A 17,490-nucleotide genomic window follows, 5' to 3' on the forward strand; every position below is an offset into this window, starting at 1 on the left:
CTTATGCTCATCAAGGCTGCATTTATTTGATCAAAAGTACAGAAAAAAACAGTATTATTGGGAAATATTATTACAATGTAAAATAACGGTTTTCTATTTTAATACTTTTTAAAATATGATTTGTTTCTTTCATGCAAAGCTGAATTTTCATCAGCTATTACACAATTCTTCAGCATCACACAATCCTTCAGAAATCATTCTAATGCTGATTTGATACTCAGTTATCAATAATGTGGGAAACCGTTTGGAACCTTTGATATTTTTTTCTGGATTCTTTGATGAATAAAAAATTAAATGTCATTTTTTAAAAAGAGATTTTTTTTGTAACAATGTAAGTCTTTACTATCACTTTTTATCAATTTAACACATCCTTGCTAAATAAAAGTACTAATAAAAATAAAAGTACTAACATCAGACTTTTGAATGGTCATGTATACTGTTGCAAAGGTATACAAAGTATCCTGAAAAAAGTATTACAGGTTCCAAAATTTATTTAGCAGCAAAAACTGTTTTCAACATTGATAATAAATCAGCATATTAGAATAATTTTTGAAGGATCATGTGACACTGAAGACTGCAGTAATGACTGCTGAAAATTCAGCTTTGATAACAGGAATAAATTATATATTAAGTATGTTAAATTGTTGTTGTAAATTGTAATAATATTTCACAATATTACAAATAAATGCAGCCTTAATGAGCAAAAGAGACTTTTCAAAAAAACATTAATAAGCTTACTGATCCCGAACTTTCGAACAGCAATGAATATGTAAATAATTTCAACTTAGTTCTTTATTTGTATTTATTAATTTTTCAGTTTACCTTTCAAATATTGTCTTTAAATATATATTTTTAAATCTTGTCCAGTAATCTGAAAAATCTGTAAAGGTCATAGAAAAGTCCTTTGGTCAAAAAGTAGAATATGTCCATTTTAGTTTTTTAAGTTTACTTATTAACATATTAAAAATCAGGTCACTTTTATTGCATATTGCTGTCAGCCATACTGTATGTCTAATTTAAATAATGTTTCTTCTCAGCTGACTTTGGAGTGTCTGCAAAGAATACAAAGACCCTTCAGAGAAGAGATTCTTTCATTGGAACACCATACTGGTTAGTCACTCAATTTATCAAGTCAAGCACTGAATCATGAGATCTGTCACTACGTAAGAACAGAGCTGTGAATATGGCACATAATGAGCTTCTTTATTCTCAATTTATCAAAATCCCCTCCATCTCTCTTTCTGTTATATGTAAGGATGGCACCCGAGGTGGTGATGTGTGAGACGTCGAAGGACAGACCATACGACTACAAAGCGGACATCTGGTCCCTGGGGGTGACTCTGATCGAGCTGGCACAGATCGAGCCGCCCAACCACGAGATGAACCCAATGAGAGTCCTGCTAAAAATAGCAAAGTCTGAGCCCCCCACACTCGCAGCTCCATCACGATGGTGAGAGTTATGACTCACAGTGCCATGATTTTCCACTTGTGTCAGTAATAAAGTAAAATGTGATTAACAATATAAGCAATGTTGATTGCTTCTGAGGACAGAATGTTTCAGTGAGGTTGTATTTGGAAATATTTTGACTAAACTAAACTAAAAAAAAAAAAAAAAAGATAAATCCAGGCTGGAGGGCATTGAGCTGATGAATCATATAAGCAGTCGCCCACCCAGAGTCCCAACACATGATCAGCCTGGAACTCCACAGCCTATTGCTTAATAGTTATTACTGTAATACCCCAAATGAAAAGCCCTTTCACATCTAGCACAAGGTTTATATTTGTTCCTCCGTTGTGTTAAACAGGTCTCCTGAGTTCAGTGATTTCCTGCGGAAAGCACTGGATAAAAATGTAGACAACAGGTGGAATGCATTGCAGCTCTTACAGGTTGGGCCATCTTGTGTTTCTTGATGCATTTTAGTTTAAAGGATGAAGTTAAAATGCACAAGATAATGATTAGTCATGGTCTGCTTTCAGCATCCATTTGTTTCAAATGTGATGGATAACAAACCACTGCGAGAGCTGATTGCTGAGGCTAAAGCTGAAGTGTTTGAGGAGTTTGAAGATGGAAAAGAGGAAGAGGAGGAAGAAGAGCCAGAGTCCCAACCGGTATGAAAATGACCACTTTAAGAACATAGAAACTCATTTCAGAGAATCTAAAGTTGTTTCCATGCAGAATTCTTTGATTATCTGCATGCACAGCACACAGTATTTTGTTGCTGCAGTCACTTTGTCTCTATTTCGTATATATGTAGGCGGCGCATGGACACAAACGTGCATTATCGGACACCAGTGTTGGCAGCTCGGAGGATGAGAGGCAGTATCAGAACACGCCAACTCTTGAGTCGGTCACGGAGAAGGCTGAACCTGAAAGAAAACCCAGCTCAGAAGATCAAGCTAGTGATAAGACCTCCCAAATGGTGGTGGACACCAGCGAACCCAACCATCCTGAGGATGAGAAGATTAATGAGGCCAATGCGTCAGACGCCAGCCCTGAGGAATCACGTTCTGCTGAGGAGGCCTTACCAAAGCATGAAGAATCTCACACACCTGAGACCACAGAAGTAGAGATTTCTGGTCAGCCAGAACCTCCAGTATCAAATGACACTGTCATCCAAGAGATTGTGACCGTCAGTGAGGAAACTGGGGAGGAAGAAAAGAAGGAAGTGAAGGCGGAAGAGCAACCAGAGAAGAAAAAAGAAGAGCTTGAAGAAACACAGCAGGAAGCCAAAACACAAACCACCACAGATGAAGAAAAGGAACCTACCCTGCCTTCAGATATACCTGAACCAGAGAACAAACCTGAAGAAGCCATCACTGAACCAATTGAAGTTACAGAAAAAGCTGAAGACAAAATTGAGACAGAGGAAGAAGTGAATAAAAAGGAACTAGTGGAAGATGAGAGAACAGTACCCTCACATGTCCCAACAGAAGAATTAAAGGAGGAGCAAACTGAAACTTCACAAGATGTTTCTACAGAAGAGGTAAAGGAGGTTCCTACTCCAGTGGCAACAGAAGACAAAGAAAAAGCTGAAGATGAGGGTGAGAGTTCAGAACCCAAAGATGATCTTGCAACCAAGGGGGTAGATGTAGTAGAGGACACCTCTATGAATAAATTACCTGTTGTTGTCATTAATGGTGTAAAAGAAGAGGAGGTCAGTGCAACAGAGGAACCTCAAGAAGCCCATGAAGATAGACTAGAGATCCAGGAAGCCCCTACCGTGCCTGAGAGTGAGCAGAATTCAGAGGTGGCGAAACCTGATGTTGAAAAGGAGAAAGACTCTGACTCAGGCAGCAGTTCTGCTGCAGATACTAACAGCATTGACATTAATCTGTCAATCTCCAGCTTCCTCTCCAAAAGCAAAGAAGGATCTATTTCAATACAGGTACGTATAACTGTGTCCAGCTGTGCTTGAAATTAAGGCACCGAAAGAAAAATATCTTTATTAAATGTTATTCAATCCCACAGGACACCAGGCGCCAAAAGAAAACGTTGAAAAAGACTCGCAAGTTCATGGTCGACGGAGTGGAAGTCAGTGTCACCACATCCAAGATTGTCACCGACAATGACACCAAGAGTGAGGAACTGAGATTTTTGAGGTATACAAGCTGACATCAGTTGCTTTTTCTAGTTATTTTGAAATTGGCAAATGATAATGTACCTGATAACGCATAAATCATGTTTGTTGTAGGCGTCAGGAGCTACGAGAACTGAGGCTGCTGCAAAAAGAGGAGCAAAGAGCTCAACAGCAGCTCAGCAATAAACTGCAGCAGCAGAAAGAGCAGCTCTTCAGACGCTTCGAGCAGGAAATGGCGGTCAGCACTTTCATTCCCTCACTGGTTTTGTTTACATTCAACATTGTAATCCATTATTATCCATTGTTTACTGTACACTCTCTTGTTTTGTCCATAAACACTGAAAGAATTGTTTTACTGCACTCATATGTAGCGGGAAGTTACAAGTATCTAAATGCAACTAGATTGATTTATATAAAAGAAAGAGTGCATTACACCATATCCTAACCACCTCTCTCATGCTAATTTGACATTTTGTCCTAGCCAGCCACCACTGTAACAAACAATGCTTGGTTTCTGTTTTTTGTAATGTGAGCTGTGTACCCAGTCAAATTTGGTCCAAACTTTGGTTCAAATTTGGTCTTTAAATAGCCGTTTATAAAATATCAATGTATGTTCTGATTAAAAGCAAAATTACACCATCAACAACAGAAAAAAATGGCTACAAACTCATTGCATTTGATAAGGACCTAAAGGGATGGTTCATCCAAAAAGAAAAAAATCTGTCATTAATTACTCACCCTTCTGTTGTTCCAAACCCGTAAGACCTTTGCTAATCTTCAGAACACAAATTAAGATATTTTTGATCAAATCTAAAAGCTTTCTGACCTTCCAGTTAGCAGTGTAACTGAAATGTTCTCAGACCCAGAAACGTAGTAAAGAATTAAAGAATTGAATTAAGTCATTATTTTTGTTTTCTTTGCACACAAAAAGTATTCTAGCAACTTCATAAAATTACGATTGAACCACTGATGTCACATGGTCCATTTTATCCATGTCCTTAGTACGTTTCTGGGTCTGAAAACATTGTAGTTACATTGCTGTCTATGCAGTATCGGAAAGCTCTCGGATTTCATCAAAAATATTTTTTTATCAGGAAGAAGAACAAATTACTTTAGAACAACATGAGGGTGAGTAATTAATGACAGAATTTTCATTTTTGGGTAAACTATCCCTTTTGTTCTTTCTTTAGTATTTTGGTTTAGCTGCTCACTGTTAGCTCAGGTTCAACATCTTGATGATGTCTCAGGGGGACACAAGTGGTCAGTTACAGTAATTCAGTATTCCTCCTTCTCACTTTCTCTCCAGGGGAAGAAACGTCAGTATGACCAAGAGGTGGAGAACCTTGAGAAACAGCAGAAACAGACCATAGAGCGTCTGGAGCAGGACCACACCAACCGGCTGAGAGATGAGGCCAAGAGGATCAAAGCAGAACAGGACAAGGAGCTCTCTAAGTTCCAGAACATGCTGAAGAACCGCAAAAAAGAGGTAACCGAGAAAGAGAGACGCAGAGTCGGATGCACTGTATTTGCTTTGCATGTATATTTTCATCAGGCAATGACCTGTCAATTGTTGGTACTAAGGATGAGCATTTAGAGTAATTTAATAGCCAGGTACACAAAAATTTTAAATGCAGTATTTACAAATGTTAAGCTATATCAACCTGTGGTTTAAAAAAAAAACAAAAAAAAAACATTAAGTACGCTGCTATTATTAGGGTGTAGAGGTGACAGTCTTTTTGTGAGTAGTGTTTGCTGGTCAACTATTTAGAAAAATGAGTACTTGACTGTTGCATTACTCATGCTCATCCCTAATTAGTATGCTTTTAGCAGCTTTTTTTCATTCTTGTTTTCTGGGGATGCGAAAACCAAATAGACACTCTTGCGTTTGGCTAATTTACATTGGCAGCTTTGCTTCTGAATCACAGTGCAGCTGCAAATGGAATTGATTTCCTCATCTGTCCTTTTAGACACATCTCAGCTTTCTCTTGCTTTGTATTCAGACTTGTAAATGCAAAGCAGTTCTTTTCTTTTCTTATCATGTTATGTTTGCTTTAAGAAACTCTGGCTCTCACATTCAATTATCTCCATCCTTAAAGAGGCTGCAGGGACAGCTTTAAAGGTTAATTGGGTGCTAAGCAATGGCTTAGGAGCAAAATAAAGGCTCCTTTCATTTCATCTCATCTTCCTCCTGCTGGTGTTTTCAAGCGTTGCCCATGAATGAAGGAATTTCAGTGCATGCATGGCTTCATGGTAATGGGCGGTATAGTGTGGATCTGTGACTGGTCTTATTTGCTCTTAGGTGCATTTGCTGTCATAGTAACATCATAATAAAGCACATTGTAGCTCTCTTGTTGCATGATCAGCCAGCATGATACATGCTCAGAGTGATTAGCATTATTAGAGTCTCTCATATTTTCTCTCTTTTTGGTTTTGGTTTTTCTTTGGCACTTTGGCTCCTCTCTAATGCTGTCATATGCATGAACAGAGTGCTTTAATGGATTCAGATAAAGCATTGCCTCGTTTTCTCTCCCTCTCTTTCTCACTTTCATGACACACTGTTCAAATATTTGTTGATATTTATTATTTCTACCTATGAAGTATTAATATATCAAAAAAAAAAATATTTAGCACAAGTGCATGTAAATAACTGTTTTACACATGTTTTTGATATTATGCTTTTGTAAATGTCACTAATTATGTTGCCTGTGTGAGTGTGATGTAATGAGTGGAGATCAGTGCTGTGGTGAAGGGCCTCTTCTCTTGATAGGAACACACTGTATTTATAGACTCTGACTAGAGATTAAGTTTCCTTTCATTTTAAAAATACTGTTGAAATTGGCCTTCCTTTCAAGATGCACACCTCAATTGCTGAGCAGTAGATAAAGTAATATAAACAGTACAATTCAAAGGCTTAGAGTTAGTGGTTTTTGGATCTTATTATGCTTAAGCAGAGATGCATTAAATTGATCAAAAGTGACCAGAGAAGACTAAAGATTTCAAATAAATGCTGCTTTTGAACTTTGCTAATCAAAGAATCCTAAAAGATTTAAGCAACACAGCTGTTTTTAACATTGATGATAATATAAAATATTTTTGAGCAACAAATCAGCATATTCAAATGATTTCTGAAGGATCGTGTGACTGGAGTAATAACTTGCTGACAATTCAGCTTTGCCATCACAGGCATAAATTGCATAGAAATGATATTAAAATAGAAACTGCAATCTTATTTAAATTTAAAACCATTTTTGATCAAATAAATGCACCCTTACTGAGCAAAAGACTTTTCTTTAAAACATTTAAAAAATCTTACTGACCCCAAACTGTTTAACAGTGTGTATATTAAGTTATTTTTACATTTAGAATGGAAAGTATACTATTTATTCAAAATTCACAAATGCATGTATTATTCTGCCATTTAGACATGGCCAACAGCCAATGCAAATCATTTTAGCTGATTATTCAAGCTGTTTTGGTTTGTCACTAAAAGTAAGTGTTAATATTTTTAGTTGAACAATGACTGGCATTTTTGAGAACGAAGGCAAACTAGGGTCAGTTCAGCAGTTTTGACCTCCCCGCGAAAAACTGACAATATGACATTTTGACACTTGACTCATGCTGATATTGCTGAAAACAATGACCTGCTGGCATAAACAGTTCAGCTTTCTTCACAAAAGAATAAATGTCAGCAATATAGAAGTGTGCATCTTTTAGAGATTACTAGAGATCTATATTCTGATGACTGTAATGGTTGTAGAGGTTCAAGCGCTGTTAGTGGGCTTTCACTCTTCTTTGGCTTCTGAACATCTCTTACCAGTAGTAGCTGATCATGGGCTATTGGAATCATCTTCATTTAACTGCTAACCCAGTCTGAAATCATCAGTGGTTTGGGGGATGATTATCTTTCAAATACTAAACGGTAATCATGATAGTAAATTAACACTTCCTGCCAGATTCTGCATGACAGTCTTCGACTAATTAATTATATAATCAGTCCCTACGCAAACAAACCCATCATTCCCAACAGTCTGCATGCTTACACTATAGGTCAAACAAGAGGTCGAAATGTCCCCTAAACACTTAAGAAAAGAGCTCATGAAACGCTTGAAGGAAGACCTAGCCACCATTCAACATGAAGAGGTAATTTAGTTACCAGCTATTTCACATACACATCCTTCAACTTCTGTTTTCTGCCCCTCTGGTCTTAAATTACAAGACTGACTAAAATCAAGGTTATTTCCCATTTAAAAAATGAACTGGTGTAAGCATTATTGGAGAGTTTGTCCTCCCTGAATTTCTTCATTTTAATATGATAAACCATATTTTCGTTGAAAACTGCAGGGGGATGCATTACAGGATTTGTTCACTTCCAGAATAAAAAAATTCCTGATAATTTACTCGCCCCCATGTCATCCAAAATATTATTGTCTTTCTTTCTTCAGTCGAAAAGAAATAGTTTTTTGAGAAAAACATTCCAGGATTTCTTTCCATATAGTAGACTTCAATTGTGGCCATCTCGTTGTACGTCCAAATTGCAGGAAAAAGGGTCTTATCTAGTGAAACCATCTGTCATTTTATAAAAAAAATTAAATACTTTTAAACCACAAATGCTCAGAAAAGCAGTTTGGCTGTCCACACCAGACGTGATGCGACAGGGCAACGTGACAGAATCACTCAAATATCACTGCCATTTTAGAAGTGCAGAATTCGTTTATAATCTAATTCATAAATATTTATTCATAAAAACCTTTTTTACATTAATAAAACTACATACTGAGTGACTGATACCATCTTTGTTATGGAATATGCTTGTTGGTTCACATTGAGTTTGCGGTTTTAACGTATGTGTGCTTTATTTTCAAGATCTGAGGTAAACTATCTGTTGTTGCTTTCAGTATGGCTATAAATGTCATCCAATATGATATTCAAACTCACATTAGACACTTTTAACATTAAATAAAGCACCTGAGATTATCACTGTCATAAATTGTATTTTGTTCCAGCTGCAACATCATGGAAATAGAAACCATTTCTAAAATAGAAATTTTGTGTGTTTGCTGGCATGGCTAGTTAGGAAAAAACCTTGTGTGTAGTTGGACACAGTGTTTAGTTCTTCGTCTGTGTACTTTGGTTCAAAAAGTTAAAAAATCTCATTTTCTCCTCCAACTTTAAAATAGTCCGACATCACATTCTTCATCAAGAAAATCCTGGAATGTTTCCTCAAAAACCTTAATTTCTTTTCAACTTAAGAAAGAAAGATATTCTTGGATGACAGGGGTGAGTAAATTATCAGGAAATTTTTATTTTGGAAGTGAACTAAACCTTTTGAAGCTGCTTTTGGTTGACAACAGCCAGTTTTTTAAGCCCGTCTCTTCAGTAATATCTATTTTCTGATGGCTGTTCTGATAGCTCATCAACGTTCCCACATTATAAGTGGCCCAAACTCAGAGCAGATGCAGAGATAAGTTCATATGCCGCAGCATCTGCTGCACACCGAGAACCTGAAAACACCAAATCATGAGTTGCTTGTGTGCTGTTCTCTGAAACTTGCAGATAAAATGATGCTTGATTTAATGCACCTGTTAGAAATGTGTGTTGCTAAAGTAGCCAAAGCGGTTTCAAAGGGGAGATAGCCACATTTGGATGATGCATCGATCTCGAGGAGTATAACAGACTAATGATGACTGCTGCATTTCATCACGCATGTCGAGGACGACAGCTGCACTAACTGATCGTGGTCCTTCAGACTCACCAGCTGCTAAACCCGCTCTCTGTCCATCATCCGGAAAAACTGATTTGACTGCACGCGACCCAGGAAACTAACAAATTACTGCATTGAGAAGACTAGACGATATTTTTAGGATGTGTGTCTGGTTTGCGTGCGATACACTTGAGTGCTGGTGTGTGTCCCCTGTTCCTGACGTGGTGGAGTTGGCTGTGTTTTGCTCCACAGGGTGTGGCCCAGGTTATGATACAGTCTTTTCAGTTGTCCTCATGTGCTCTGTTCAACGCTCAGATGCAGGATGTAAGTCTTCACTCTCCTCGTGACTCAACCCTCTCACATGTGCCCGTCCGTCACGCACGATACAGAGCAGATGCACACACAAATGCACATTCACAGTGTAGTGTAGCTAACTTGTAGTTGAGTGATAAAAGTAGTATTAGCTTACAAACTTTAAAACAGAGAAGGATGGATAAAATGTTATACAACCCAGTACAAAAAAATCTCTTAAAAGTTCACATGAGCCTCCCTGGAATCTGTACACAGTGTTGTCACACCTGAGCTACAGTATTTATTTGCTGAGTGACACTAGCAGAACTGATTTGATTACGTTCAATATAATTTCACTGAAGCACGTCCCTTTGTAACGGTGCAGTAGTTTTTGAATGTGATGTGGACGGCACATGCGGGCAGGAAGGTGCTCTGTTGTTTTGGAGTGCTTTCGCTGTGTTGCTGCAGTGTCTCAGTATCTCTTCTATCCGCTCACTCTCTCATACTGTTACTGAAACTCTAGTCAAGTTTTTGTGCGTCAACTGTGCTGCTTTTTTTCTGTGTGCCACAGAGGCCAAGTTCAAAGCAGAAGTCCAAGATAAGGATGACTTTTGAAATGCATTATTATTATTGTATTAGCTTATACATTATGTAAATATTAACTATTTATGTGGTTGCATCATATTTAAATGTCCTTTAGGCAGGCCCACATAGATCTGAAATCTGCTCAGATTTTAACAGAATTACAATGCAATTAATTTATAAAATTATACAAACACATACACTTCCATTCAAAAGTGTGGGGTCAGAAAAGATTTGTTTGCTTTTTAGTTTTTTCCTCCTTCCTTTCTTTTTTAAAGAAGTAAGCACTTTTATTCAGGCAAGAGAGATCAAGTGACAGAAATTGTTAAGGGTTTGTGGCAAAAATGCCACCAAAGTTAACAAAAATGCCTCAAATTCAAGACAAAAAAATGCAGCTGCACTGTTTATCAACAGATTACGACTGTCATGATGAAAATAAATGAAAAGTTTCAGTTCACATAAATACACTTAGATTTGCTCACACTGCATCAGATTGCTTTTACGCACTGTTTTGTGCCTTACATCCAATCAAACGTGTTTCTGTTGTACTTAGGAATGCATTGGCCAATCAGAGCCACTTTTTTTTAGATTAGTTGGCGCCAAAATTGACAGCTGTTCTTGAGTGCTCACGCTCACATATTCCCTCATCATAAACGACACAGTGCAGATGCGGTGTAAATAAAATATTAATTTTGTAGCTTCAGTGATGATAACTGGCCAACGTCATGGACTGACATGTTTGTCTGTGAAGCCAGAATGTGACATGCCCAAAATGAAACAAAACATTTTATTTTGTTTTCTGTATCAACATTAATATTAATTATTACAATAGAAATGCAATAGAAGTAATCTACAATATTGATTTTTGTCATAATATCACAGCCCTATGAGCTATAATTTTTTATATGTATAATTTAGATACAATTTTACAGTTTAAAATATTGATAATTTAACTAGTAATTGGGTAAATTTAAGTATTTGATATTTATAAACAATAAATAAGGTAATTATAAAAATGGCCCTTACAAATCTTAAATGCCCCTGGAAATCAATTCCAGGGGGCAAACATTGCCCCTTAATGGAAAAGTTCATTTCTGACCCTGCAGTGAATACATTTCAAATAAATGCTGTATTTTTGAACTGTTTTCAACTCTTTTGAGCTGTGCTGAGTGTAAGAGGTTTATTTTCAAAAACAGTAAAAAAGTCTTTCCAGCCCAAAACCTTTGAATGGTAGTGTACAAACTTTTTGTGTTTATAAAATGATTTTGAGCTTTTAGCTACCAGTAAATTTGTAATACACATTTTTACATTAATTTAAACCATCCTGACAACCCAGTCTGGGCCTACCTTTAGGCTATGTTACTCTGTACTGTGACTATACATGTATTGTTAATCTATTCTCTAGTTCTCTTCCTTTCACAAATCTTTATCCATTTATCATGAATTATACATGTTTTATCTTTGTTAAATGGTTTAAATGTGTGACTTTCCTCTCAATGCAGTGTTATCAGTGCTGTTGTGGTGTGAACTTTGACTGCTTTCCCTTGAAGCATGATCATGTACAGTCACTAATTTATAACACCCCTGTTGTTTCTGTACCCGACTCTTCTTCTTCTATACTTCCTCCCTCTTGTTCTTTCTCCACCTGTCTCCTTTAGGAGCAAGAGTTTCTCCAGCGGCAGCAGCAGGAACTTGATGGAGCTCTGAAGAAGATCATCCAGCAGCACAAACTAGAGATCGCCACTATAGAGAGAGACTGTCTCAACCATAAGCAACAGCTCATGAGAGGTCAGGCACTGTGTAAACAGAGGCCACTGTAAATAATCTTACATTAATAATAGCGGAAAGCATTTTGAATGGCCTGTCCATGTTTGTTTTTTTGCATGCTGTATGTTCTCAGATAGTTACACTTCAAACTTCACAGTTTGATCTTATGAGGAAGTCCTGTAGCCCTTTTGTGTTAAAATGTGGTTGTTCATTATAAATAAATTAGCTGCGCATATGTGGTGATACATTTTTCTGGGTCAGACTTTCAACTCCAACCACAAAGGAAATAAGCCAAACATGTTACCTGCTTCAACAGACGGTGAAGCTCTCTCTACCTGGAATAGAGCTAAACTGCGTGTTATTTTCAGACAGGGGTCCAATTATAAAGTTCTCAAGTGCTTATAAAGGCCAGCCGTTTGTCTCTTGAGGTGTGGCCCAGATCTTATTTGATCAAGCGTGCGTGTGAAAATGATTTCAGACAGGCCGTGTTGAGATTTGCCGTTTATAATGTGTAACGAACTGTATGACTTCATGCCTGCAAAACATGTCTAAACCTGCATGGAGTCAAACGGTCTGGTTATAATGGCTGAGAATCATTCTATTTCCGTTTTTCTTTGTCACACAAACCCACAGCTCGGGAGGCAGCCATGTGGGAGCTGGAGGAGCGCCACCTGCAGGAGAAACACCAGTTGTTAAAGCAGCAGCTGAAGGATCAATACTTCATGCAGAGACATCAGCTTCTCAAAAGACATGACAAGGTGAGACCTGACTGTCAGTCTGTTCAGAGAATCAAAAACTGGAATGTTTTGTAGAAACTCTCTAATGATGTTTGTTCCCACACGGCGGGTCTTCAGGAGATGGAACAGATGCAGGGTTATAATCAGCGGCTGATAGAGGAGATGAAGAACAGGCAGGCACAGGAAAGAGCTCGGCTGCCCAAGATCCAGCGCGGTGAAGCCAAGACACGTATGGCGATGTTTAAAAAGAGCCTGCGGATCACTGGCACGGGAACACCAGAGCAGGACAGAGAGAAGATCAAACAGGTCAGACTCTCTATCAGGAAGCTTTGTCAAGATCAGAGGAATCAGGCTTGTGTTAAGACCTAAGGGTGTTTTCTGCTTTCTTTCGAGCAGTTTGCTGTTCAAGAGGACAAGAGACAGAAGAATGAGAGACTTCATCAGCATCAGAAACATGAGAACCAGATGAGAGACCTGCAGCTGCAGTGTGACTCCAACATTAGAGAACTTCAACAGATGCAGGTCTGTAACACACATACATACATAATTATACTGTTGTTCTCTTTCCTTTCTGCTTGCATTTTTGATTCATTTTAAATTAAATTATGCTGCCCTCTATCGGTTTTAGCATCTGATTTGTTGTCTTTCTGCCATCAGAATGAGAAATGCCATCTCCTGATTGAGCATGAGACTCAGAAGCTGAAGGAGCTGGATGAAGAGCACAGTCAGGAGCTGAAAGACTGGAGGGAGAAGCTTCGGCCCAGAAAGAAGGTATTCTGTTCATTAATTTATGCTGTTCATTTATGTTTTCATTGGATTCAATTAAACCTGATCATTTGTGACCCTGAACCACAAAACCAGTTGTAAGGGTCAATTATTATTATTATTTTTTTTTTATTGAGATTTGTAAATCACCAGAAAGCTGAACAGATAAGCTTTCCGTTGATGTATGGTTTGTTACGGTTGTAAAATATGTGGCTGAGATACAACTATTTGAAAATCTGGAATCTGAAGGTGCCAAAAAAAAATCTAAAGAAAATCATAGTACAAAAGTAAAACGATGCCAATATTACAAAATATAACATTAACAAGTGTATAAATCGCTAATTTTTCTAAAGAAGCATTGTCCAGCAGCAACACCGGCAGGTAAAATTACAGCGGGGATCCACATCTCTCTTGTTGTAAAACGTATACATTTTGCTAAGGTTACGCCTTTTTTTAACACTACACTGCAAAAAAAAGGCTTATCTATTTTTATCTTATTTCTAGTCAAAATTATCTAAAAATTCTTACATTTAGGGTGTGCTCACACTTGTCATGTTTGGTTCGATTAACACAAACTCTGGTGCGTTTTCTGTTCATTTGAGTAAGTGTGAACGCTGCCATCTGAACCCTGGTGTGCACAAAACAAGCGGACTGAGGCGCTAAAAAGATGGGTCTTGATTTCTAAACAAACTCTGGTGCAGTTCAAATGAAATATGAATGCAACACGAACCAAATACTTCTAAACAAACCAAAAGCAGGAACTAATTTACAAGCTGCGACGCTATACGGCATGATTTCACAAAGGGAACAAGCGGTGTATCCAAAACAAAATGAGCAGAGGGTAAACGTGGAGCAATGAAAAGGTAAAGTTTTTTTTTTGTTTTTTTTTTGAGCTCTTTGTGAGTTCGCAGGTGGTGAAAATAAAGTCATATCCACGCAACAAGCAGACTACATTGCGTGTATTTGTACTTTTATGTCCTACACCCACAGTGCTGCTTTAAGTCGAACACACCTTTTCCTTTACTTTAGAGTGTTCAGTGAGCTCCATCGTGAAATATACGTCATCCAACCCGACCATTCAGGTTGTAAATGTATCACCATTCCTTTAGGTTCAGTATTTTAGGTTTACTGTCAAAAATGCCAGTGTGAACGCTAAGTGGACCAGGACCAAATGTATCATTTTCCTTTTTGGTCTGGACCAAATGAACCAAACAAACCAAACTACAAGTGTGAACACACCCTAAAATGGATTTACTAGAAAAAACAAAATTACATAAGATATTTAATCTTGTTTTAAGGTAAATGCACTTAATTTATTTTTCTCCCCCTGCAAACAAATAAAATTATCTGCAGGTGGGGTAAGTAAAATATTCTTAAAACGAGTATTTTACTTAAACCACTGGCAGATAATTTTACTTATTTTAAGCAAACGGCTTAGTTTTTTAGTGGTGCTTATCTAGTAAATGCAAACATTTTGATATTTTCACCAGAAACGAGATAAAAATACTAAGATAAGCCTTTTTTGCAATGAACACTTTTGAAAGCGCTGCAGACCCATTTTAGTTTTCAAACTAAATCAAACTAGTTTTAGTGTGGCTGCCCACATTCACTCTGCGTTTCCTTGACGGCTGTGTAAATAATAACATCTTGCTCATTATGAATGCTCATGTAATGTGGACTGAGGAACGTTTTCATTTTAAAACTCGCGCTTAAAAAACGCATTACTGTAAACCGTGCCTGAATCTTAAGTTAGTGTTTTAAAGCATTTTACATTTATTCCAAAATAACTCAAGGCGGTAACAATTTAAACAATATATTTTATTTGTGAACTTGTTTAGCTTTTTAATAGTTATCTTTGAACGATTTTTGTTCAGTTTTCGGATCATCAGTGATCAAAACTCGTAAATATTGGTCACAGACACAGATTTACTTAAAATTTCTAACTAACTAACTAAAAACTCTTACAGATCAAGTTTACAGGCAATTTCAAGTCTTATTTTGATGTAACAAAGTGGTTATATCTAAGTGTGTGAGTTGTTTACTTATTTCTTTAATAAGTCTTCCCATTAAGAGCATTAAATTGTTCATTCAGACTGATTTGCGAACGCACACAAACACAAGATCCAATCATATCGCAATGGAGGCACTGCCTTGCCTAACATGACTTTCCTCGTGGTCCGGTAAAACTCAATGGGCTCAGGGGAGGCGAGAGAGATGCAAACACCCTGCTGTAACTTTACCTGCTGGTGTCACTTTTGGACAATGTTTCTTTAGAAAAACAAGTGATGCATACATTTATAGTTATATTTTGTAATACTTGAATTGTTTTGAATTTTTTTTTCATTCATTATTTTGAGGCGGCACTGCCTTCCTTGCCTCCACAGAGTAAACGCCCCAGATAGATAGAAATGCCATGTCATTTATTTTGAGTAGGACTGTTCTTTGTTGGTACACATTGTGTATAATTTTCTCCTGCTCTTTTTTTTAGGCTCTGGAGGAAGAGTTCACACGTAAACTGCAGGAACAGGAAGTCTTCTTTAAGATGAGCGGCGAATCTGAATGTCTCAATCCCACCACCCAGAGCAGAGTCTCTAAATTCTACCCCATTCCCAGTGTGCACTCCTCCGGCTCTTAATCTTCACTGAGCTTATCTAAAGTGAGGAAGAGCTGTTCCAGTCAAGAGCCCATTAGCCTTTTAAAGGTATGAGATCAGAATAGATGCATGGGCTTGAAACCAAATTCCAAAATACCTGAAAGTTGGAATCTAACGGTGATGAAGGACAAACCTTATGCATTACCTAGACAAGCTTTTTTGCCACATTGAATCCAATGGATTAGCATTTTAGTTTTCTGTACGTTGTCTTCTGCTCACATTAATTTGTGCTTGAGATGTTAGCACAAATTAACAATGAATACACTCAGGCAATATCATCTTGTCTTTGTGGAACACATACATAAGACAGCCTTAATGAGGGTCATAGAAAATACCACTTAAAATGCTTTAAAAGAACACGTGGACACAATAGTCACCATTACACTCAAATCTCTAAATGTTCTCTCTTAAAAGTTGCACAGCTAGTTACGCAACAGCGGTTATGTTACCTTTTTTTGAATCTGGCCTAATCTGTTTTTTAATGTCCACGCATAGTTACTTTTAAAACTACTCGTTTTAACTTTTTCTTTTACTATTTGAAGATATTTGCAGTCAAGGAATGTAACCTTTAAGATGACATTGCACACTTTGAAACAAAAAACATATGCAGTAGTATGCTCTTTAGTGCATTAGGAAGGAAATAGTGCCCAAATATGTCTACGATGATGTCTTTTTTTCATTTGGCAAGTCACTTTGTGCTCCAGAGTACCCAAGTTTATTTTTTATAAGTAAATTTCACATATTTGAAGAAGAATAGAGCAGTCTTTGCCTTCTTGAATGTTGCATATATGGTGTTAAAAAGTTATTTATGGATTTAACTGAAGTTGAACATTTTTATTAGTTTTTTTTTTCTGGTTTCATCAATATATAAGGGGAATATGAACTTGCACATGTTAGATTGCTTATCTTAAGTTTAGGTTTTCTTTTTATTGAAGGACACATACTTTGATAGAGCAGTGTTTAGTCCATTGCAGTCTGGGAAGACATGAACATTTTTCACTGTTGCTGAGGACTTCTGATTCAAGCTCTATTTTTGATAACATGTTTTGTGCAAGAAATTACACGCCTGTATCTTATCCATACTATGACATGCTGTGCTCATATACTTTTTGCATGCTGAAAGAAATCCCAAATGCTGTACTCTAGACCTTTTGAAGGCTGGTTCTAAAGTTACAGTAGTTTTTGCACAAACTGTGCATAACAAATCAGGATACTTGTTCAGAGACAGAAAAGAAAGGGCCGATATCCCAGTGTCATACTGCTGAACAGTGACCTTAACCTCCTGCAGCACTTTGATGGAATATCTGATGCATTTTTTGAGGTCAATTTATGTATCTAAACGCTTGTGTCCATTGGTATACTGTAATAATGCTGTAAATAAAACTCATTGTATTTTCTTTGATTTGTTGGTGTTTT

The 17,490-nt window shown here is 37.2% G+C and overlaps 1 protein-coding gene across 1 annotated transcript; it reads left to right on the plus strand.

The window, feature by feature from the left end:
• The first annotated feature begins 1,042 nt into the window (after positions 1 to 1,042).
• On the plus strand, positions 1,043 to 17,476 carry LOC141325337 (STE20-like serine/threonine-protein kinase). The gene is made up of 15 exons (XM_073833947.1): positions 1,043 to 1,110; positions 1,256 to 1,450; positions 1,806 to 1,887; positions 1,978 to 2,109; positions 2,256 to 3,386; positions 3,470 to 3,600; positions 3,693 to 3,816; positions 4,885 to 5,064; positions 9,532 to 9,603; positions 11,811 to 11,940; positions 12,553 to 12,677; positions 12,774 to 12,962; positions 13,053 to 13,178; positions 13,314 to 13,427; positions 15,910 to 17,476. The coding sequence occupies exons 2-15, from the start codon at positions 1,257 to 1,259 to the stop codon at positions 16,054 to 16,056; spliced, it is 2,877 nt and encodes a 958-aa protein (XP_073690048.1). The 5' UTR covers positions 1,043 to 1,110; position 1,256; the 3' UTR covers positions 16,057 to 17,476.
• The last annotated feature ends 14 nt before the right edge of the window (positions 17,477 to 17,490 follow it).

Source organism: Garra rufa, chromosome 2, assembly GCF_049309525.1.
Source record: "Garra rufa chromosome 2, GarRuf1.0, whole genome shotgun sequence".
In the NCBI taxonomy this organism is placed as follows: Eukaryota; Metazoa; Chordata; class Actinopteri; order Cypriniformes; family Cyprinidae; genus Garra; species Garra rufa.

Excerpts from the sequence above, each read along its gene's own strand:
- LOC141325337 (XM_073833947.1), top strand. The coding sequence starts at position 1,257 with ATGGCACCCGAGGTGGTGATGTGTGAGACGTCGAAGGACAGACCATAC. Across the intron at positions 3,387-3,469 it reads AAGGATCTATTTCAATACAG|GACACCAGGCGCCAAAAGAA; the intron begins GTACGTATAACT and ends TCAATCCCACAG. Across the intron at positions 12,963-13,052 it reads ACAGAGAGAAGATCAAACAG|TTTGCTGTTCAAGAGGACAA; the intron begins GTCAGACTCTCT and ends TCTTTCGAGCAG.